Raw genomic sequence first — 24,052 nt, 5'->3', positions numbered from 1 at the left:
ATGTGCATTAAGATAATTATTCAACAATTGCATCTTGAAGACCGTACGAGTTCCCCTAGGGTATCCAAGACTAGTCAGATCAACGTTCAGTGAAGTTTACGAGATCAAACGCCTTCTCAAAATAAAGGTATTGTCTTAGACCTAAGTATGTGCTTTGTCCATTCATGCGTCCCAAAACCCCTTATTAGTATTTCCATAAACCCAGTTAGGCCATGCCTTGAATAGCCTATACTATAAGTTTAGTATCTACAAAAAAATGAGACAAAAGTAAAAACATTTTGATCAGCAAAATATAACTTCAAGTAGTATGGAGAAATCACTAAAATAAAACTCTAGCTAAACATTCATTGATTATACTGTGCATTCATGCTAAACGGTCTCAAGTTTTCTCGATCACAATAAGTGTCACTCTGTCCACTAATTTCAGGCCGTAGACCATGAATAGTAAAATTTAGTAAGCCTCCATTTATTGTTATAGTAGGCAGTGGCGGAGCCAAGGGGGTGGCGAGCAGGGGCAGTTGGCCCCTCTAAAATTTTAAGAAAAAAAAATGAAATATATATCTTTCTCTCTTTTTCATTTTCCATAAGTTAATTGTTTTGTCTTTTATATTTTTTACTTGGGCTTACTATCTGGTGAGAATGAAATGGATGGGGCCCTGACATAAATTAGACCTTTGTGAATACGGAAAAGTAAAAAATCTACCCTCTAGTAGATTGACTACTTCGTCTTGTGTTGACTCTTCCGATTTCTACAACAACAGAAAGAGCATTTTCCGCAATGAAATTAGTTAAAACTAGGTTTCGGAACAAGATGGGGAATGAATTTCTTGCAGATAGTATGACAATGTATAACGAAAAGGAGATTGCAAGAAAATTTAGCACTGATTCATTGATTATAGACTTTGACGTCAAGTCTCGCAAAAGAAAATTCTTTTAAGTTTGAAGTTAAAACTTGATGTTTTTTGGTCGGCCTTCATTTTGCATTTAGACATGGCTATTTATGGTTCTTGGTATGCTTATAATATGTTGAATGTTTTTGAGTTACAAACTTACTTTGTTTACTATTATCAATGTGTGTGATAACTTATTTGACTAATTTAGAATTATAAAATTAATATATGTGATTTGTTATAAGTTTTTTTGTTGACCCAAACTCCGCTCCCTAGATAAAAATCCTGGCTCCACCCCTGATAGTAGGGGAATACTGAAAGGCTAGTAGAAATGAGTCAACAACACTAGTCGTGGAGATCACGAGTGATACAACTAATGGGAAACAGAGAACAAAAAAAAATCCATTTTTTTTTTTTTTTATATAATGATAATTGGAAATGACCATGATGAGTTTTTTATTAAGTTGTAGAAGTAGAACTAGGTTGTGTTTAAATGTTTAAACACTCACTGTGATATATAGAAGAGCTTCTAATCTTGCACTTTAAATAAGTTTTTGTTAGACTAGGTGGTGTCGATAAATCCAAGATTCCAAGGCGTGGTTGTATTCTAGTGTCTGGTGTGTTATTAAGAATTTAAGACTAAAAAAAGTGTCTGATGTATTTTAGTCCCTTTAAAGTCAATAGTAATACAAGGTGTTAAGCTGGTTTGCCTTTGGTAGATTATCAAGTTCTTGGTACGACTTATGTTGAATTTTTTCTTGGTACGACTTATGTTAAAAAATTAAGAGTTATGATTTCATATTGTTAGTGTGTTATGCAAAGAGATATGATTTTATGTAATATATATTTTTTTTCATACATGCACATTTGTCATCGATCCAATTGTTAAAAGCTATTGTTAAGATGACAGATTATCTCCTCTTGATTTCACTCAGCGTCTAACTAGTCTTGGGTATCTAAGGAGAACTCATACTACTTTCAAGGTCGCAATTGTTGAATGGTTATCTCAATGCACATCGTGTAAGTATCGCAATGTTTTCTAAAAGTAATTAACACTTCCGTTTATATATGGGCAGTGACTATCTGTAGTCACCAATTCATAAACAAATACAAAAGCATCCTAGCAGCAACAAATGATGGAATACCAATTTAAACATATACTTAATTAATGGAATGCACTAAAATTTATAGAGAAAGATAAATTTGAGTGACAATAATTGATTATATTACGTAGAAAATCAAAGATTGGGTTATCTCAAATGATGGACAATCAATTCAGATTATTTCTATCACGAGATATCATATATATATATATATATATATATATATATATATATATATATATATATATATATATATATATATATATATATATATATATATATATATATATATATATATATATATATATATATATATTATAGCTCTACCTCTTCAATTGAGGAAATGTTTCTAGAGTGTCCACATGTCATGACTAATTAAGAAAAAAATAGGAGAAAAAAATGAGTTAAGAGACCCCACGGAATTAAAACATTGCGAAAAGAGACCCAAAGAAAACAACAAAACCTCTTTCTCCCATCGAAAATTTTTCTTCTCCTCACTAATTCAAGGCAGTTCATATCTTTATCCTTAGATATATATTATAGTTATACCCTCACCAATCTATTTTTTGGAGCACTCGTAGAGACTCTAGTTTTTTCTAAACTTTATTACTAATTACGAAAAAGTAAGATATAAATAAAGAAACAATCCCATCTAGAGTTTTATATAGTCTCTAACTTTTCCTAAACACTATAGCTAATTACCAAAAAAAACAATCATATCTAGAGTTTCACAGAGTCTCCAACTTTTCCTAAATAATATAGCCAATTGCCTAATTAAGAAAAAATATGAGACAGAAAACTAAATTGCTAAAAATAATAGTTTCCACCGAAAACGATTCTCCTAATAAACCCTTTCGATTTGATGTGTCATAATTAAGGATTCCAAAAATCATAATTCTGACCACAATAATTACGACATAATCAAATTAAATTTATGAATGAATTTAATTTGATTATGTCGTAATTATTGTGGTTGGAATTATGATTTTAAAATCCTTAAAATGATGACACATCAAATCGAAAAGAATTTATAATTTTTCAACACTATAATGTAATTTCTAATTTTATAAAACACACACACACATATATATATATATATATATATATATATATATATATATATATATATATATATATATATATATATATATATATATATATATATATATATATATATATATATTCAATAACGGAATAGAGATTCAGTTAAAGTGGACGTTGGGCTTAAATAAATTATATACCAAACCAAAACAAATTACATGTGGAAAATTAAATTATACAAAAAATAACATCACAAATTATATAATAGAAAATGAATAAAATAAAATAAAATAACGACAAACCAATAATGACAAATATTATAAAATATATATAATACTACATGAAATTAACGTCTAAGAACAATTAACGGGGGACCGAAAATTGGATGCAAATGCATCGTACTAACCTCAAATAATATTTAACAGGGAATCGGAAACTGGATGCAAATGCAAGCATTAAACTAATCTTAAAAAGAAATTAATAGAAAATCAGAATATGAATACAATTGCATTAAACTAACCTCAAAGAATAATTAACGGGGAAATCAAAAGTTGGATGCAAATACATTAAACTAACATAAAAAAATAATTGACAGAAAATCGGAAACTGAATGCAAATGCATTGAACTAACCCTCAAAGATTAAATTAACAAAAAATCGGAAACTAGATGCAATTGCATTGAACTAACCTCAAAGAAAAATTAATTATAAATTAGAAACATGATGCAAATGCGTGGAACTAATCTTAAAGAATAATTAACGGGAAATCGGAAAGCGGATGCAACTGCACTGAACTAATTTAAAAAAATAAACTGGATGCAAATGCATTGAACTAACATCAAAAAATAATTAACGGGAAATTGGAAACTGGATGCAAATTCATTGAACTAACCTCAAACAATAATTAATGGAAAATCGGAACCTAAATGCAAATGCAACCTTATCAAATAATAAAAGAGAAATCGGAAACTGGATTCAAATGCATTAAACTAATCTCAGAGAGTAATTAACGGGAAATCAGAAACTGGATACAAATGCATTGAACTGACCTCAAAGAACAATTAACAAGAAATTGGAAATTGAATTTGATGCAAATGTATTGAACTAACCGCAAAGAATAATTAACGAGAAATCGAAAACTGGATGCAACTGAATTGAACTAACCTAAAAAAATAAATAACTGAAATCAGAAAATGCAACTGCATTGAACTAACCTCAAAATATAGTTGGATTATATGTTGTGGGAATATCTCAATAAATATAGTTTTGCATTAAAAATTATGTTTATCTTATCTCTATTCGTATGGTTGGAAACTCCTTGCTATTCAAGTAGTTTCAATATAAACTTCACCTTATTAGGCAATCTCACAAAACTTCAATCAAACTTCTATTATTAAATAACAAAAAGAAGTTGAAGGGTTTTATCAAAGGTGAGTTCTTTTTTTTTAATAGAGCTAGAGTGAGATTTTCACGTTATAAGAAATTTGGATGAGTTATTAATATAATATTAATATATAATAGTTATGCATAGTTGCAAATATTTTTCAGAATAATTAATATAACAACACCCATTCATAGATAATCTTTGAAGATTCCACATATAGTGAGTCATGCATAATTTAAAGAATAATTAATGGGAAATCGAAAACTAGATAATCTTCGATGATCCCATATAGTAAATCAAGCATAATTTATTTTTATGTCATATTTGCAAGGACACTACAGATGGATCAGTAGAAGTTGGTATTACACACCACATTGGATAATTAAAAAGAAAATAACACCCGTTCATAGATAATCTTTGAAGATTCCACATATAGTGAGTCATGCATAATTTAAAGAATAATTAATGGAAAAATCGGAAACTGGATAATCTTCGATGATCCCATATAGTAAATCAAGCATAATTTATTTTTATGTCATATTTGCAAAGACACTACAGATGGATCAGTAGAAGTTGGTATTACACACCACATTGGATAATTAAAAAGAAATCGAAAATTGGATTCAAATATATAACTGAGCTCAAAACGTAATTAACGGGGAATCGGAAACTTTATGCAAATGCAATAAACTAAACTCAAAAAGTAATTAACTAGAAATCGGAAACTGGATGCAATTGCATTAAACTAATTAACATCAGAGAATAACTAATAGGAAATTAGAAATTTGATACAAATCATTGAAAAATATTTAACGAGAAATTAGATATGGTATGCAAATGCATCAAACAAACCTTAAATAATAATTAACGGGAAACCAGAAACTGGATGCAAATGCATTGAACTAACCTCATAAAATAATTAACAAAAAGTCAAAAACCAAATAGCATTGAACTAACGCCATAGAATAATTTGTGGGAAATTGGAAACTAACAACTGCATTGAACTAACATCATAGAATAATTTGTGGGAAATTGGAAACTAAATGCAAATGCATGGAAATAACCTCAAAGAATAGTTAACGGAAAATCAGAAACGAGATGTAATTGCATCGAACTAACCTCAAAGTATAAATAATCATAAACTAGATGCAGATATATTGAACTAACCTTAAAGAGTTATTAACGAGAAATCGGAAACTAGATGCAAATGCAATAAACTAATCTCAAATACTAATTAATGAAACATCAAAAAATGGATGAAACTGCACTGAGTTAACCTAAATGAATAATTAACGGTAAATTATAAATTTGATGTAACTACATTGAACTAACATCAAAAAATAATTAACGGGAAATCGGAAACTTGATGCAAATATATTGAACTAACCTCAAAGAACAATTAACATAAAATCGAAAATTGGATGTAACCAGTGAACTAACCTTAAAGAATAATTAACGGAAAATCAGAAATTGAATGCAACTGCATTAAACTAAAATCAGAGATTAACTAATGGGAAATCATAAAGTTGATGCAATTCTATTGAATTAACCTTAAATAAGAATTAACGGGAAATTGGAAAATGGATGCAACTACATTGAACTAACCTCAAAGAATAATTAATGGAAAATCATAAACTTGATGCAAATGCATTGAACTAATAACCCTAATGAAACATATTTGTATTATATGTAGGGGGAATAGAATGTCTCGACAAATATAGTTTTGCATTTTAAGTAGTGTTTATCATAATTCTTTTATTATGATTAGGAATGTCTTGATATTCAAGTAGCTTCAATATTATCTTTGCCATATTGAGCATTTTCACAAAACTTCAATTAAACTTCAATTATTAAACTTAACAACAAAAAGAAGTCAATGAGTTTTATCAAGGTTTGGTGCTTCATTTTTATAAAGAGTGGTGCAAGAAATTTGAATGAGTGATTAATATAATTTTCATATCTTATAGCTATATATTTACTATTTCATTGTCGATTTGATATCGAAATTGTGTGGCTGTTTCACCATCGATTCCATATCGATATTGTGTGGCTGATGGATTTGATCTGCATGGTGTTTATCAAAGCTTCGAGCACCATTAAAACAACGTATGAATCAGAAGTTATTGATATAAGTGATATAAGTTTCACCATCATAGAGTTCTAACTATTGTACTGTTCATGAAAACCAATAACTATTTGATTCCATCATCTGAAACTTACATTAATTGATTTCGATTATGTCATGATATCAATTTCGAAAGATAGCATTTGTAACATTTGTTTTGTTTTTTTTAAGAAGAAGCTAGGGGTTAATTAAGAATACTCCAACCTTTATTCATAGCATCAGCTAACCCTAGGGTACACAGTTCCTTCTTTATGTTCCCTAACAATAGAATCTAGAATTGAGTCTAGGGGAGGCATAAAGTACACCACATCCATATCTGGATATTCATAGACCTTAGACAAGTAATCGACTGCCCTATTACTTTCTCTAGAAATATGAACTATATGAACTATGCTGAAAGATACAAACAAAGTACTTAGACTCTTAATCTCAGCTGCTAGATTCTTTGTTTTGGATTAAGTGAATCTGGTGACGAATCGTCTCGGATTCGGTACGGTGATCATTAAGATTGGAACACCAATAGCAAGTAGATCATGTCTACCCAGAGATGGTATAATGGTTATTGATGGTCGGAGTATATCATCCTGCATGGTTAGCCATGGTAATTGAAGGGTTGTATGTATGGTTAACTGAAACGGACCGAAACGGCGGGAATTTAAAACCCATTAATGGTTCTGTGCATGTCTATGTTGAGAGGAAGAAGATGATCAAAAAGATTTCCTTGGCCGGGCTTCAACAGTTCAATTTCTTTTGGGCTTTAAGTTAATTTACCTTTGGGCATTCCTTATGTTTTGTTTGTCCCAGCCCACATCCTTTATTTTTATTTGTTTGGGCCTTCTTTCTTCGTCAACGCAACCACTTACATAGTGGACCAGCCCATGAACTTAATCTGAATTGGGCTTAAGTTCGTTTTATTTTCTATAGCCACCCATTATAAAGCCCAACCCGCATATACCACTGACTTGGGTCTGACCAGTTTGGACCGAGCCATTTTGACCCTTAAGGACCGGATCCGGTTTGACCCATTAAAGTGGTCATTTATGTAGACCCAATTTGTTTTTAGGCCTATTAACCTTCTTTTTGGACACACAACACTCATTTGAAGTCCGTTTTTGATGTATGAATAGCCATTACGAAGCTTTTTTCGAGCCCTACGTATTGAGCAATTTTGAAAGTGGTTTTGAAAATTTAAATTTTTTGATATTAAAGTTGAAAGTTTATATAATCTTTAAGACAATTCTCGTTTTAATAGGTTAAGAATTCTCATTTTAATTAGAAGTGCTAGAATTTCCTTATTCAATAGTGAATGAATTCATGTTTTAATAGGAGATAATGTTGAATTTTAATAGAGCTAGAAAAATACCTTTTGTGTGAACTTTCATATTAAGACTAGATTTGAGCACATGACTCGGCACATTTTTTTTCTTCTAAAGAAGTAAATTTAGATGGGGCCCTTGGCAGAAAATAATAAGAAAATAAGTGTGTTTAGTTGCTTTGGGGTGGGGCCGGGCATAGTAATATTGGTCCCATTGGAAAAGGAAAAGAGATCATTAACACCAATAACACGTAATAAAACACTTTATTTGAGAATCGCAAAAATCATTTAAAAAACTAGAAAAAATAAAATGTGTGAACGTATTTGTGACGACTTGGTGGCTCGCTCCCCCACGCTACATAATAAATAGAATAGATACTAGCATTGCAGCATGACGCATGCGCCTATTACATGCTTATTTGGTGTTCATTTTAAAAAAATAAAAATAAACAAATAATCGTAAGGGCAGTTTCATAATTTAAGATAAAGTATAGGGACTATTATGTAAATTATACAAAGTATAAGGACCGATATATAATTTATTGTAAAATATAGGGACTATTCAGTAATTAATATAACGATTAGGGACTGTTATGTAATTTACATAAAACATGGGGCTGTTTCGTAATTTAAAGTAGTTAGATGGTAGTTTCGTAATTGAGTGAGCGGAGCGAACGGTTTTGGCAGAAAAGGGCTATGACAAAAACCAATTTGGTTGGTTTCTATCTGTCTGTCCTCATTTTCTCTCTAATTTTTTTTTCGCCCAAATACATTTCTCTTTCACCCATCTCTCTCTCTCCCCCGCATCACCCAACTCTCTCTCTCCCCCGCAACTCCGCTCACTCCCCACTCCCACACAGTATACTAGTTAATTGATAATATAGGGGAAATGTGCTAAATAATCCGTGAGCGTAGCGAACTCTTGAGGTCGCTTTTCTTAAATCACCCAAAAAACCACTTGCTACGTGTCACTCTCTCATGTGTCTGTCCGTACCCCCAAATAACCCTTCGTTTGTGTCTGACCGTACCCCCCCTATTTTCTCATTTTCTTTTGTCTTCTCCTCCAATCTCCCAATCTCTCCTCCATCATGCCTGTTCTCACAATCTATCTTGAAAAAACGCCCATAATTCAAGTGGGTTTTCCTTCAAACCGAACCAATTGAAATCTTTTAAATCACACATACTATATTTTGTTAAGATATTTCTTGCTCTCAGATTATTATATTTCTCTCTCTCGGATTCGCCACTTCAAAGTACAAATACAATAGATTCATTTCATCAGGAAATGAAGCATTGGAAGATTTCAAAACATTGGCATTGGAAGTGGGGTTTTTGTTTCGAGGAGGGATGTGAGTCTTGCTGGAAGAGAAGTGGTGTTTGTTTTGCGGGCGCGCCTGTTGGTGAACAACAGGTAAGTCAAAGACACTTGATATCTGACTATCCTTTATTCCGCTTTGAGTAGTTATAACTTTAATTTGTGGTCAGATTATATATCCATGGTTTTTCCGAGGATCAAAAACGAATGTGGCTTTTATGCACCGAAAGTGCTAAACATTTCTCTCTACAAGTGAAGTCGTCTTCAAAAGTTTGAAACTTAAGGGGTTGGATACCCCGAACTGAATCACAATTTCACCTTGGTTTAGCTAAAATCGACATTAAGATTCTCGACAAAGATCGGATGTTTAATAAAAAAAATCTTAAAATAGGGATTGGTTGTGTCACCTTTGTTTGCTTAGTCAATGATGTCTAGTGGATTTTGATGACTTTGGGCTAGTTTTAAGAGGAGTTTACCATCATTCAAACACATTGGTCTTGTTGGTCGCCTCGGTGAGTCAATATTGGTCTCGAACTCTCGAAGTTTCTTAAAGAAACCGGATTTGGCTCAAAATAGTTTGGAGATTTTATTTTATTTTTTTGTTGATTGAGGTGGTATAATCTCGGATAAAGATCAAATTGCATGGGAACAAAGCTCCCTATTACTTCTCTTCTTTTTAGGGCAGAAAATTGTCGTGACTCACTTTTGTGTTCAAACCAAAATCTGATAATGCCTATTATGTAGTTTGAAAATTCCTCTTTTCTCGCTAATAGTCACTAGGGTATATGGAAATACTTTCCTTTAATCTCTCGTGTGTTACTTCCCACTATTACTTTTCAAAATATTATATGGATAAAAATTACAAAGTGTATATCTTCCTCGAATCTCGATGGTGTCTTGCGTCGATCCTCATAAGACGATTTCAGTTCACCAACAATAGTTTCGTTGTTGCTACACACGAGGATATTTGTTTTAATAATATGTCTCAATTCGTTGGAGTTGATTTGCGAGAAAGGGTAACACCGGTTGGGTACAAAATTGTCGGTTTCCACAGGGGTGATCAAGGATTTTATGATACTGATCGGTGACTTTTTAAAGGTTGGTATCTCTTATCAATCTTCAAACGTTGTGGACTTCTCGGTTTATCATCTAGGACACCATTAAGGTTTCAGACCTACTTTCTACATCATCTTCCTCACGTAGACGGGTTAGATGATGTAGGAGGTAGGAGTGCCTAAAATTGGATGATTTTTTGTTTGAGAATCTTCCAAAACGAAACCTTTCAAGGTTATATTTGCCACAATTTTTATAACGCCACTCTCATTTTTGTTACTTGACTCTATTTGACAATGTTGTTAATGTTTCGAACGATGGTAGTGGGTGTGTATCCATATATGGAAGTAAGTTCGATGATGAAAATTTCATTCGCGAAGCATACCGGGTCTCGCTTGTTATCGATGGTAAGAGTTGTTGCTCAAATTAAACTTCAAGTATCTCAGTGTATATTTTTTTTTCACGGGTCTATTGTAAACTATTTTAGTTTCCTATTCAAGTTAGTCTAACTTATACTTCCAAACTTAATGCATCCTTTTGTTGTTCATTTGTTTGGTTGCAGGCAAATAGCGGACCTAACACCAATGGATGCCGTGTACTATTTCGTTATTGTTATTTGTTACTTTGATCTAATCTAAGTCTACATGTTCAATTTGAGACTTGTTTTTCCCCTCAAGTCTGGTCCAAATTATCCCTTAGTATTTAAGGTGTAAAACTGGATTTCTGCACATTAAGAGGCTAATATTCTACATTATGTGAAAAAAGCAAGAGTTGTGAAACTTTGATTGCAAATATCGGTGAGTAAATCCATAGCCCATTTCTTGAGTACTACAGTTTTCCAGATTGCACATGGCTTTAAAGTAGAGAATTGTTTAAGTGAGTTTCTTGAGATATTGCATATGCTCAAAGATTTGAACTTGAGCCTTCAACTTGAACCAAGCCTTTATTCTTGGTGAAAAAATACGTTAGGCAAGCGGTAGTTGCTTGAATTTGGTCTGTTGCTTGACAAATGCCCTCGATCCCAAAAGAGAAAGAGAAGAAGGAAAACGAACCGATAACCTATTTAAGGCCAAAATGCAATATTCACAATGTTCCAATGTTTGAGTACAAAGTCATACCAGTTTTGTAAACCGCACATGACTTTGAACATAGACACGATTGGCTATTTATTACAACAGAGGGTTTCCTCAAATTTTGCTGTTTTACTTGGGATGTTTCTAATCTTTTAGATGAAATAGTTCAAGAGTCTCTTATTCAGTCTACGATCTCTTTTGCAATCGCAGCTTCTTCATAACGTGCTCAAAATGTGATTGGCTCGACAATAAGCATGTCGCCTTTGGGGTAAGTTCTTTTTTAGTGGAAACCACCTTTTGATTTATCGGTCCCTTGTTGTGGAAAACTGTTGATAACGCTTTCCTCCTAACCGTGTTTGTTTCTTCTCTTATTTTATCGAGGGTGCTTGGAGATGGTCTTTTGGTTGTGAGGAAGATTGAGAATGTAGCTACCGGACCTAACAACCGGCCCTAAACTTTCCCTGTTATTCTTATTGAATCTTGGGAAATGTAGAAACTCGTATTTTTGAGCTAGAAGTGTACAACTTTGAGGATGATATACTGAGAGGCATTTTTTTTCCGTGTCATTTGTATTGGATCGTTATTAACCCTAATGTTATCGACATCGAAGTTTTATTATTTGGCAATGATGACCTTGAATCCTCCATTACCTTCTCGCTGCAGAGCATTTTGTCCATCACATTAAACAAGAAAAGCATATTAAACTATTAAAGTCTTGTAGATATTTACTTCGCCAAACAAATGTATCGCAACAACAAATCTTAACCGGCCCCATATAAAGAAAAACGATATAAAGATGAAGTTGTTATGGAAATAATCAAGTGAGTCAGAGCGATCGCTTTTGAGTTGGTTTGGAAAGTTGGGCAAAATGTTGTTTATCTTCTCGTGTACCTACCCCTCCCTCTCTCTTCTTCTCTTCACAACTCCACACTCTCTCTCTCCCCAACTTTTCCCCAAATGACCTCTCCTCCACCCACTATTTCCCGTTCCATGCCCCCCTCACTTGCGATTTGATTATTTTCTTCTCTCAAATTGCCGCAAAACCCATCTCTCCCTCTCTCTCCTTTCTCACCAATACCTATCTCTTCTCCACTCCTACTCCGCTCCACGCTCCACTTTTAATGAATGGGTGTGAACATACGACGCTTATCATACAACGCCATTATCCTACAGTATCGTAATACTAGTGGTGTAACCGAAGCATAGATAGATAGATTGTTTGTTAATAATACATGGCTCAACATATGCTAGATGGAGATATACTGTGCTATGTAGGGGCGATCGATCATTCCCCACTTTGTGTATACACAGAATGGTCCCTATACACACAAATAGTCCCTTCCATTTAACAAATTCTGGTTGCCACATACAACTTCCACTAAGGTGTTTCAGACTTTGAGATAATGGTCTACTTTTTCACATTTACCGCATACGTAGTTATTGATAGATAGAAGAATCATATTATATATTTCTGTGTACGTGCAAAAGTGTTACACATGGTTCAAGTAGGCAATAAAATAACCGTAGCAAAAAGATTCAATTAATATTACACAATATTGTTACACTTGATAAACTAGACAATGATATAGTCTATTTTCCTTAGTTTATCTGTCTAATTATCAAAAAATTAATTAAGTCGTGAAAATAAAAAAAAAAATATAAAAAAAAAAACAATAATAAAATAGTCAAATAAATAATATGCTACTACGCTCACGCCCCACTGCAATGCAGTATACTAGTACATGACATAATTTAGCTCAAGCAACCTAGTCAGTCGGGCTACTGGGCTCGAGCAAAAACTTAAGTTGGGCTTGGGTTAAAATTTGAAAACCCATCCCAGAATGAATACTTGAGGGTTCTGACAACAGACACGGCATGCCTCTCTCATTATTCGTCGTTCCCAATCCCAGGTACTAGCCGCCGTTTCATTATCGTTATTAATATTACTAGCATGATGCATGTGCGGTTCGCACATGATGCTGTTCAGCCCAAATAGTTGACTAACCCAAAAAGTAAACATGACTAAATTGTTAATATGCAAAGGTATAAAGGTAAATTTTATATTAAATCAGACAAAAAATGACGAAGAGACCAAGAGGTACATAAAATAATAATATTTTACTATTGCCCTACTGTAGATGAGAGTCGTGATTATTATAGTATTTTAGATTACATCTTTTTTAACGAGTAATTAGAGTTTGCTTTTGAGTAATTAGAGAGAGAGAGTGGATGGCAATAATATCGACGAGCAACGTTGTTTTGCCAGAGGATGTGGTGTTTTGCCTTCTGTTATGTCTACCCGTTGCGTCTCTTTTAAGATTCAAGTCGGTCTGCAAGTCGTGGCGCGCTCTTATTGAGAGCTCTAGTTTTGTTAATCAACATCATTTCAAGGATGACTATAATAATTACAGTTTCATTGTTATGGACCCCCCTAGCGCGTTTGGTAGACCTTGTCCTAATCCCGATCTTTATGTTTCCTTACTTTCTGGCAACTCATTAGAGGCGTCCGTAAAACTGGATTTACCAGACTGTTGTAATGTCAACTTGTATAATGATAGCATTAATCATCCCCCTAATTGTAACAGAACATTCGGCAATATCGGCCTAAGTATAGTGGCTTCTTGTAACGGCATTGTTTGCCTATATAATAGATTTTCAAGTGATATTTTTCTATGGAATCCTGCAACGAAACATGTGAGACTTCTATCAAAATCCCCATTCCCTTATCAACCAGAAGATGGTTACTTCAGTCTAGACATCTGCATTGGATTTGGTTTCGATGATAAAAGTAATGATTACAAGGTGGTGAGGTTTTTCAGTTTGTGTAAACAACCCGATGTCCCGACACAGAGCCCAGCTGAGGCATACAACTTGAGTACTGATTCGTGGAATATTATAGACGCGGTTTCACCTGTTATTGTTATCCTTTCTGATCCGAAAGCACCATACAGGAATGGAACATATTGCTGGTTGGTAGTAAATGATGATTTTCCACAACATGAGAGGTTACCTGAAAAATACGTTCTCACATTTGATTTTAGAAACGAGGTGTTTGGGTCTCTACCATTACCGGATGTTGAGACTGTTGATTTTCCATGTTTAGTTATCTTAAGGGAAAACCTTGCTTGCATTTATAATGTGGAAACTTTTTGTGATTTCACTGATGACTGGAGGCCTTGGGAGTGTGAAATATGGGTGTTGAATGAATACGGTGTCAAAGATTCCTGGACTAAATTGTACACCGTTGGGCCCTTTACAATATCTACACGTATTGCATATGCTGCTGGAAAGATAGGGATTTCGATGAATGGAGAGTTTTTTCTGATATTCTTGAATAAACAGATATGCACATACAACCTTGTTACTGAGGAAATAAAAAAAGTTGATGTGCATGGTGATTTAAAGAATCCTATTTATTTAGAGGTTGCTGCATACAAAGAGAGCCTAGTCTCAATCAAAGGAGGAAATAATGCAGCTGATAGGGAGACTTATGCGGTATGACACTATTCTCTTACTTTTGACCTCTATCAATCAAGTAGGCTTTGTTCAGATAATATATTCTGCTTATCTGGACGAACAAGTAAGAAATTAACTTTTGCACTAATTGATATCTTGACTTTCTTGTATATTTTGGCTTTTTATGGCTTGACTGGATGTTTGTGATTATGAGAAGATGATAAATTTGAATGAATAAGAAATCGGGTCCTCCTTTAGTTCCTAATTCTTTATTTTGTACTGCAAGCAATTGAAAATTGTTTACCAGGTCTCTCATGTTCTCTTCACCTTTTGACATTCTTCATATTCTAAACTTACAAACACATCTCATGATTTATGGCATAGGATGAGGATTTGGTGTTTGTGAATTTTACTAATTTATTTGCCATTATATTGTTTTTATAGGCGGAGTATGATTTGCATTTTAATATTCAGTTTGTGAATCCATAACTACTGCCACTACTGCTGTAATCTTTTTTAATTGTTGTTTTATGTTTGCGAGTCTCAACCTTTTATTGCTTCTGTATTCCTAAACAAAATCTTTCATGTCTTTGTGGTCAAACTTGATGCTTCTTGGCTATTATCTCAAGCTAATGCACACTTTGTACCACTCAATATTATGTTCTTAAAATTTCCCTGTGCTGTTATTTTGCTTTGATCTAATGCAATCTTGTTGACTCACACGGTTAAGTAGTAGGGATAGGTTTTTGCATAATAAACCCTAAATCTCTCGATTAAATTTATGATTCATCGACAAGCAAATTCTCTAGAGAAACGAAACTTAATCTTTGTTAATTGATAAAAAGTAGTCTCTCCAAAATGATTAGGCATTGCTAGAACTAAATACAATATGGCTGCAACTGCAAGCCTTTATATATTAGATGGTGTTTGCTTGCTTAGCAACCAACCTAGTAGACTAGGAATCTACTATTTTTTGCTTCATAAGCTAGAGCACCAACTATAAAAAAAACTAAGATCAAAATGAACAAAGTAGACATTCGTTGGCTATTGGACACATGGGATTGTTGATGTCTCCTTGATGTTGATGACTTGTTCATCTCTCAAAGGAATCTATTTGGATTATCTAGGGTGAATACATGTATACAAAAGACTGTTCAGTGAGGTGGTGGCGTGGTGGGAAAGGACAAGGAAATGTAGGGAAGGCAAAGACAGGGAGAGAGATTAGGGGAGGACAAAGCATAGAGAATACTGGAGGTGAAGCGCCTGTCGCAACAAAGCTTTGACAGAAGGTGTTGTTTTGGAGATCTTCTTGGAGGTCGGGAGTCGGAGATAGGTTGGGTGGGGATTGGGGTGTATTGGGGTTTTGGTGTTTTTCAGTTAGCTTCTTGATGATGGTTTAAGGGGTTGATGAAATTAGTTTTAATATGAATGAAATTATCTTTCATCAATAAAGGGGAAAAAAAATACCAGTGGTTATGGACAAGGATATTTGGTAGTAGAAATGGATGGAAGTGTGTGTGTATATGATAGGCATGGTTTAGGTTTTGGAATTATTTATATGACTGTTGGAGTGTATTTTAGGTTTTGCGGGTCCTTATTTTAAAAGGATTGGTTTATGTTTTGGGTGAGGTAGCCAGATGTCAATAGCATGCCTTTTATTTTGTTTATTGTGGTTGTGTAGCTGTTGACCTGCTTTTGATAATGGTCATTGGTCAGTGTCGGAATAAGGTATCTTCCATGGTCCAAGTGCCTATTTCTTTGTGTTAGAGACTTAGAGGTAGCAAAAGTGCCTTTCGCTTTTGTATTCCTCATTTAATCAGTTATTAATTTATTATTGATTCCCATGCACTTTTACCTGGATTGTCCCTCATGGATTTTAACATTTGAATTTCACTAACCAAACTTGTAATTGATTAGGTAGAACACTGGTCAGCGTGAGCTTTTGCACGATCCAAATCCAGAATCTAATTGTGTGGAATCCTTGAGCAACAAAATCTTTCTGATGGAAGAGGAAAAGATGGTTCAAAGGTACTCGTGCTGTTTGCTTACTAGCATATGGTGGCAGCCTAGCAGGCCTTATATCGATGTCCGGTGTGTAGATTGTTTAATCTCATGTCTATCTGAATCATATATGCTATATTGTGAAGTTCCTTTAGTTTTTTCTGTAGCTGCTTACAGGAGCTAGGATGACTGTTGTGTTCAAGTTACTGTGCGTCTATTTCTGTACTGAAAATTTCACGATGTATTATTGTTTATGGTTGGTACCCTTGGTAGACAGACTTGTTTAATCAGGTAGGTTCATATGTTCAGCTTCAATTTCAAGCGCTCAGATGCCAAAATGTGCGTAATAACCTGTATAGGGCATGCTGAAGCCACCGAAGGGTGGTTATTTGGTTGTACTTTAGTCTGTCAAATGCAGTATTGCAATTGACAGATATTTTGTGATACAAAAAAAATTACAATTTCTTTAGTTCTTTGAAAATAGTAGCGGGGTAAAACATTGTTATTGAAAATCATTAATATTTTTTTTTAATATTTTATCAAAGTATATCAGGCGGCATGATTGGACGAACTGATGGCAGTCAGCGCCTTGGAGCAATCCACTGACAGCTATTTTTGCAGAAAATACTGAGATATCCCCGTTTCAGATTTGGCTGTCATATATGAATATGATTGGAATGAATATGGTTTTAAGGTTTTTTTTCCCCCCACCCAAAGTAAATTACTATGTAAGGCAGACGAGATGCAATAGCAGAAATGACTGAGAGACAAGTAAAGCGGGAGTGGATGAGTAGCTTGCTTTATCTCAAATGATGGAGACAACCAATTCAGAATATTTCTATCATGAAACATTTAAGATGACTTGCTAGCAAATGAAACCATAAAAATCAAATAGAAGAAGTAGTAGTAATGTAAGTATTAACTTGGCAAGATAAATTTGTATCTCAAGAATCTCTTGTATAATACTTTAAAATAAAAAAAGAAAAAGAAAAAGGAAATTAGATAACTATTACAGTGTAGCACTGTGGAGTTAAATAGTTATATACAAGAGAATGAAGAGATCCTTGTATCGATACAACGACACTTAGATAGATCATAGATAGAAAAAAATCATTCATATTTAAAGATGAATAATGTTAGTAAGCTGATTAAGTATGGTAGCTGCTTCAGTGTGCCGGCTATGGGTCAGAGTGGGGGCTTGTTAGTAATGTGAAAAGAAGGAGTTGAGCTGGAAATTTTGGGGGCTACACAGAATCAAGTAACAGGTAAAATTTCAAATTTCCAATATATTCATCCTTGGTTCTTTATTTTTACTTATGTGCATCATGTTGCGAGTCAGAGAAATAAAGTTTGGAATGAGCTTAGGGATATAGCTCCTCTTATCCTTGGCCCTTGGTGTCTCTTTGGAGACTTCAATGTCATCTCTTCCTTGGATGAGAAAGTAGGAGGTAGGAGGTAGGAGTGTCATGAATAAGAGTATGATAGAGTTTAACAACATGATAAATGATTTAGAGCTGATAGATTGGGGTATAAAGGTCCCAAATTCACATGGAGTAACCAACGGAAGATTAAAGATCATATTTTAGAAAGGTTAGATAGAGCTTTGGCTAATGATAACTGGTTAATGCTGTTTCCTAACATGCAAGTTAATACTTTTGCCACTGCTTCTTCTGATCACTTGTCTATGATGATTACTCTTAATAAGGATAATAACACTGTTAAGCAGGCTAAACTTTTTCAGGTTTTATAACATGTGGCTTAGGAATGACACTTGTATGCCTGTGATTGATAATGTTTGGACCTTGATTATGCATGATATGTCTGATTTGAATGTTTTGCATAGGATAAAGTCTACTCAGAATAGTCTAAATCATTGGAATAAGCATGTGTTTGGCAACATATTTACTAATATCAAAAACATTCAGAGAGAGCTCAATGATGTCCTCTCAAAGCCTTTCTCTATCACCAACTATGAGAGAGCCAAAATTCTGAAATCTCAGTTGTTTGACTGGATGGTCAAGGAAGAAGACTTCTGGAAACAGAAATCTACTAATCACTAGATTAAAGAAGGGGGGGAGGAATACAAGGTTCTTCCACCTTTCTACTATTTATAGAAGAAGGAAGAACATGATTGAGAAACTTAAAACTGATGAGGGGGAGTGGAGCATTGGAGAAAAGGAAGTAGGAGTCAATATTAATGACTACTTCTCTCAAATCTTTGCTTCTGATCATCCCCAACAAAATGACCAAATTCTTGATCTGTTCAATCCTTGTATAACTGAGAGGGAGAATGAGATTCTCACTGCTGTTCCTACCAATGATATGATTTGGAGAGTAGTCAAGAAGCTAGGGAGTCTCAAAGCCCCAGGCCCATATGGGTTCCAAGGGGTTTTTTTCCAGAAATGTTGGCACATTGTTGGGCCTAGCATGGTGACTTTTGTGCAAAGTTTTTTTTATTACTGGGATTCTAAATCCTAGTTTTAATGAAACTTTTTTTGCTATTATACCAAAAATAACAAATCCTGACCATATATCCAAGTTCAGGCCTATAAGCCTCTGTAACTTCTGTTACAAGATTATCTCTAAGATCTTGGCTAACAGGCTGAAATGTCATATTAATAAGATTGTGTCCCCTTTTCAAGGGGCATTCATCAAGAGTAGGAGTATTGGGGACAATACTGGGTTGGCTTGTGAGCTTAATTTTTTACAATATGAAGAACATGAAAACTAAGGGGGATGGTTGGGTGGCCCTCAAGATGGACATGACTAAGGCCTATGATAGGGTGGAATGGTCTTTCTTGGATAGTATTTTTGAGAAGCTTGGCTTCAATGAGAAATGGAGAGGTATGATCCAGCAATGTTTGACATCTGTCACTTTTCAAGTGTTACTTAAGGGGTCTCCTCTGAAAAAGTTCAAACCTGAAACAGGGTTAAGACAAGGGGACCCTTTATCCCCTTATCTCTTTATCCTGGTTTCTGAGGCTCTGTCTAGGCTTATAGCTAGAAAAGAACAAGAGGGGCTGATACATGGTATCAAAATAAAAAAGAGATCTCTCCCCATCACTCATCTGTTGTATGTAGATGATTTGATCATTTTTACTGAGGCCAACACTTCTGATGGGGGGCATCTCAGACAGATTCTTGATGATTACTGTGAGGCATCTGAACAGAAAATCAATTTTGATAAGTCCATTATGTTTTTTAGTAAGAATGTGAGATTCAGAAACAAACTTAGACTGAAAAGATTCTAGAAAATGAGCCAGTTTGAATCCAGAGAGAAATATCTGGGGATTCCAGTTATGTTATCCCAAAGAAAATATCTGGGGATTCCAGTTATGTTATCCCAAAGAAAAGCTGAGGATTTTGAGTTCCTGGTGAATAATGTTCACAAAAAGATTAAGGGCTGGAAAGTCAAAGTGTTGTCTCAGGCTGGAAGAGCTACTCTTATAAGCTCTATGGCCCAAACAACACCTCTGTATGCCATATCTACCTACATGTTGTCTGTTTCGACTTGTGAAAAAATTGACAAGGCATGTAGGGAATTCTTTTGGAATGGGACAGAAACATCAAAAAGTGTACACACCATTGGGTGGGAACACATGTGTAAACCTAAAAAATATGGAGGGTTGGGTTATAGAAAATCAAGGGAGATGAATGTGGCCATGTTGGCAAAGTTGTCATGGAAGGCTGCCACTAATGTGGAGTCCATGTGGACCAAAACTCTTTATAGTATATATATCAAAAATTGGATTGGTGATGTTGAAAAGCCCCCTGAATATGCCTCTTTCTTCTGGAAGGGTATACATAGGGTGTTCAATACTATCAGTGAGGGGGTTCTGTGGAATATCCATAATGGGCAATCCATTTCAGTTATGAAGGATCCTTGGCTGATTTGCAATGGGAAACCAAGGACCCTTAAAGAGCTGGGTGTGATTAACCCTGAACTTGAGAACATGAATGTGTCTGGCCTTTTCAAAAGTGATGGGTCTTGCTGGGACCCTGAGCTGTTAGCTCTTCACTTTGAGCCTTTCATAAGGCAAAAGTTTCTAGAGGTGGTTGTGAGGCCTTTGGGGTAGCAAGGACAAGATGATTTGGTGTGAGGATAGGTCTGGGAACTTAACTGTGAAGTCTGTTTATTCCATGCTGAACCATAGCAAATGGGAGGGACAGTCTTCCAGTTATAGCTCAAAGACTATTGCTCACATCTGGAAGGCTAAGCTCCCAGCCAACACCCTTTTATTCATCTGAAAGTTGTATATGATGGGACTACCTATGGGGGACAAATTGGCCCCTAAGAAGGTTCCAGGGGACTAATCATGCCCTTTCTGCTACAAGACCATAGAGACTGATATTCACTTGTTCTTTGAATGTGAATGGTCGAGAGCTCTATGGTTTGCATCTGACTTGGGGTTAAGGATGGTTGGACCTGAAAAGGGAACCATAAAAAGCTAGGTGGAGAAATTCATGTCCTGGAGCCATAGTTCCTAGGAGGAAATATCTTATGCTGGAGTGTTGGCTTGTTGCATTCTCAACAACATGTGGAGAATCAGAAATGAGATCAAGTTTGAACAAAAGCAAGCTAATAGGGATAGAGTGCTAAGGAGAAGCTCTGTGGAGGCTTTGAAATGCATCCAAGCTTTCAAGGAGGAGGGAGTTTTTGCTGACCCTAATCTAGATATGCAATTGAATGTTTATCCAAATGCTTTTGCTGATATCCCTAATGAATGTGTGGTTATTAGGTTTGATGTTGCATTCAACAAAGAGACTGGACGGGCAGCAGTTGGATGCACTGCAACTAATGATGAAGGCAGAATTGTGGGAGCTGCAACAAGGAGGTTTAAGGCAAGGTCTGCTAAAGAAGTCGAGATGTTGGCAGCAGAAGTGGCAACTAGAATGATCATAGCAGTAGGCTGGCAGAAAGTCATTTTCCAAGGAGGTTGTGCTGAGGTGATTAAAGCTATCACAAGTCCAAGTTGTCGCTGGGTGTTGGAAAGCTTGAGAGACTCGATAAACAATCTTGTAGCTTTCTTGCAGTTTTATTGGTTCTTTTGGATAAGTAGGATTTACAATGGGGATGCTCATGACTTAGCAGGCTGGACTATCCAACAATTAAGCTTGAGCTATCTTCCGAAGTGTATGATGGAGTAGAACATACCGCCTTTGATATTCTAAGCATATCTTACTATATTAGAAAAATATAGGGTTGTCGATGAACAGTAATTTTTACGTACGTCACATGGGTATTTTAGTAATTTCACTATCTATTGTGGGGTACTTTCGTATTTTACTTCTAAATATATTATCTCGACTTTTCTAGAATATTCCTCTCCTTCTTCGTCTCCGGCTTTCGACCGCTAAGGCCCCTAATATCCTTGTGAGAGGAGAGTTTGACTAATATCTAGATGCTACACAGATGCACTGTACTGTTAGGATGTTAGGATGGCTGAGATAAGTTTTTAATGGAGGAAATTGACTAAGTTGATTGGACTCCCAAACTTTCTCCCTCGAACAGCTTTTCTCGCCATCTTACAAAGGAAACTGAAAAAAAATCAGGAACTCCAATTGAATTAGTTGAAGAGGTGTGGAACTGCGTTGAAAACGTGTTGTGCGCGTGGTGACATTCCATTCTGAAGGATACCCGCAACTTCAAAATTCTTTTAGAAGAGCTTCACATAACCTGATATTGAAGATAAGGGATAGGTCGATCGATTGAGTAAAGGAGATGGTTGAAATGGAGAAGCTTGCAGACTATACTTGCGATCAAGTTGGAATTTACTGATGGCACAACAAGATAACTTCATTACTGCTGTCAGGAAACTATCGTTAGGATATGGCAACGAATTTGATATAAATGGATATGGAGAGGTTGGGATTGGGCATCTGAAAGGGTATCCATTGATTGTAGAGCAAGCTTTTGACATGAGAATGAGAATAACTGCCTACTGGAAGATTGTTTTGAAAAGGATGCTTGATAATTTGGCACTTCACCTTCTCTTCAATGTACAAAATTTGGTTAACAAAGAAATGGAGACGGAAATTATAAATGAGATGATGGATCTAATCACAGTGGAAGCATTGAAAGGTTGCTTGAATAATCGCCTTCTCTGGCGTCAAGGCGTGAAAAGTTGAACAAGAGTATTAGGGTTCTCAATCAATCAAAAGACATTGTTTCAAAGATCATGGATTGTATTGTTGTTCATGGCGACAGTGTTGACTATTAGGGGCCTTAGATGGTGATCCAGGCATAATATCCTCTTGACAATGAAGCTTCGATTTATTAATTCTACTTTGATTTTTCTATTTTTTTCTACTGCTGTTACTCCATTCACTAATAATAGATGTTACTAACTGAAATGTGAATGTATATGATCAAGGTTGCTTGGGGAGCTTACATGTTAACATCAATTTTCTATGCAGATCTTCCCGCATGAACAATGTGTAAATGTTGATCTTCATAGTTGATCAACATTTAGTATCCTGTTTGATGAATAAGTTGGGAGTATATGATTTGACGAATGATGTTATTGAAAGATTTTTCCAATGTGGTTCCAAGTCAATTATGCCGCCACCTGTCTGGTTCACAACAAATTTGTTTTAGTGTGTCTGTGACTTCCAACATCAATTCCCTTTTGTTATGAGGTAAGATATTGCTGCTCTTAGAAAGTTGAGAGGAAGTTACTACTCTTTGATAATTATCACTGCATTATGGTTGGCGAGAAAGATGGCATAAAGGGCCTTATGTGAGGCAGTTTCGGACCCACTTATATGAAATATTGATTCTTAAGTTCAGTACTATGTAGAGCTACATGATACTTCATATATGGTTTTATTTATTATGGTCTAACTAATGTTATTTAGAAGCAACAGTCAGAGCAATTAAAAGTGAATGAGTTGCTTACATCTACAAAATCATCAATACATACAGATTTATTGGAGGTTTCTCAGGACTTGCACCATTTTAGGTGTGCTGCTACTTAATAGGTCAACAATTGTTGTATAAAAACTAGCTGTTCATGTAAAAGAAATGTAAAAGAAAAATATCAAATGGTCTGTTCACAATAATGATATTTGTCATTGTGCTGAAGGTAAGAACCGTCCTGCTCAATAATTCAGTCACAACATAGGTGTTTCCCTGTGATAATGCTAAGCCATCTTTTTCCCACAATACCTAAAGCTCTTGAATTTCTCACCAATGTGATAAGCGTATAATGTGAACACGTGCATCGCATGTGCATGATGCTAGTAGCTATAATATGGGTAAGTTAACATCGAAAAAAAAAGGGTCTTTTGCATTTTG

At 34.9% G+C, this 24,052-nt stretch overlaps 1 protein-coding gene across 1 annotated transcript; it reads left to right on the top strand.

The window, feature by feature from the left end:
• The first annotated feature begins 13,127 nt into the window (after positions 1 to 13,127).
• Positions 13,128 to 23,599, top strand: LOC147483946 (putative F-box protein At3g21120). Its single transcript, XM_086581605.1, has 4 exons — positions 13,128 to 13,244; positions 13,468 to 14,793; positions 16,676 to 16,845; positions 21,495 to 23,599. The coding sequence occupies exons 2-4, from the start codon at positions 13,528 to 13,530 to the stop codon at positions 21,901 to 21,903; spliced, it is 1,845 nt and encodes a 614-aa protein (XP_086437731.1). The 5' UTR covers positions 13,128 to 13,244; positions 13,468 to 13,527; the 3' UTR covers positions 21,904 to 23,599.
• The last annotated feature ends 453 nt before the right edge of the window (positions 23,600 to 24,052 follow it).

This window comes from Coptis chinensis, chromosome 8, assembly GCF_015680905.1.
Source record: "Coptis chinensis isolate HL-2020 chromosome 8, ASM1568090v1, whole genome shotgun sequence".
NCBI classification, from domain to species: Eukaryota; Viridiplantae; Streptophyta; class Magnoliopsida; order Ranunculales; family Ranunculaceae; genus Coptis; species Coptis chinensis.
The sequence above is the reverse complement of the archived record's forward strand: the minus strand, read 5'-3'. Positions and strand labels throughout refer to the sequence as shown.

Coding starts and splice junctions, on each gene's coding strand:
- LOC147483946 (XM_086581605.1), top strand. CDS start 13,528: ATGGCAATAATATCGACGAGCAACGTTGTTTTGCCAGAGGATGTGGTG. Junction 14,794..16,675: donor CTGATAGGGAGACTTATGCG/GTATGACACTAT, acceptor TTGATTAGGTAG/AACACTGGTCAGCGTGAGCT. Junction 16,846..21,494: donor AGGCCTTATATCGATGTCCG/GTGTGTAGATTG, acceptor TGTGGTTATTAG/GTTTGATGTTGCATTCAACA.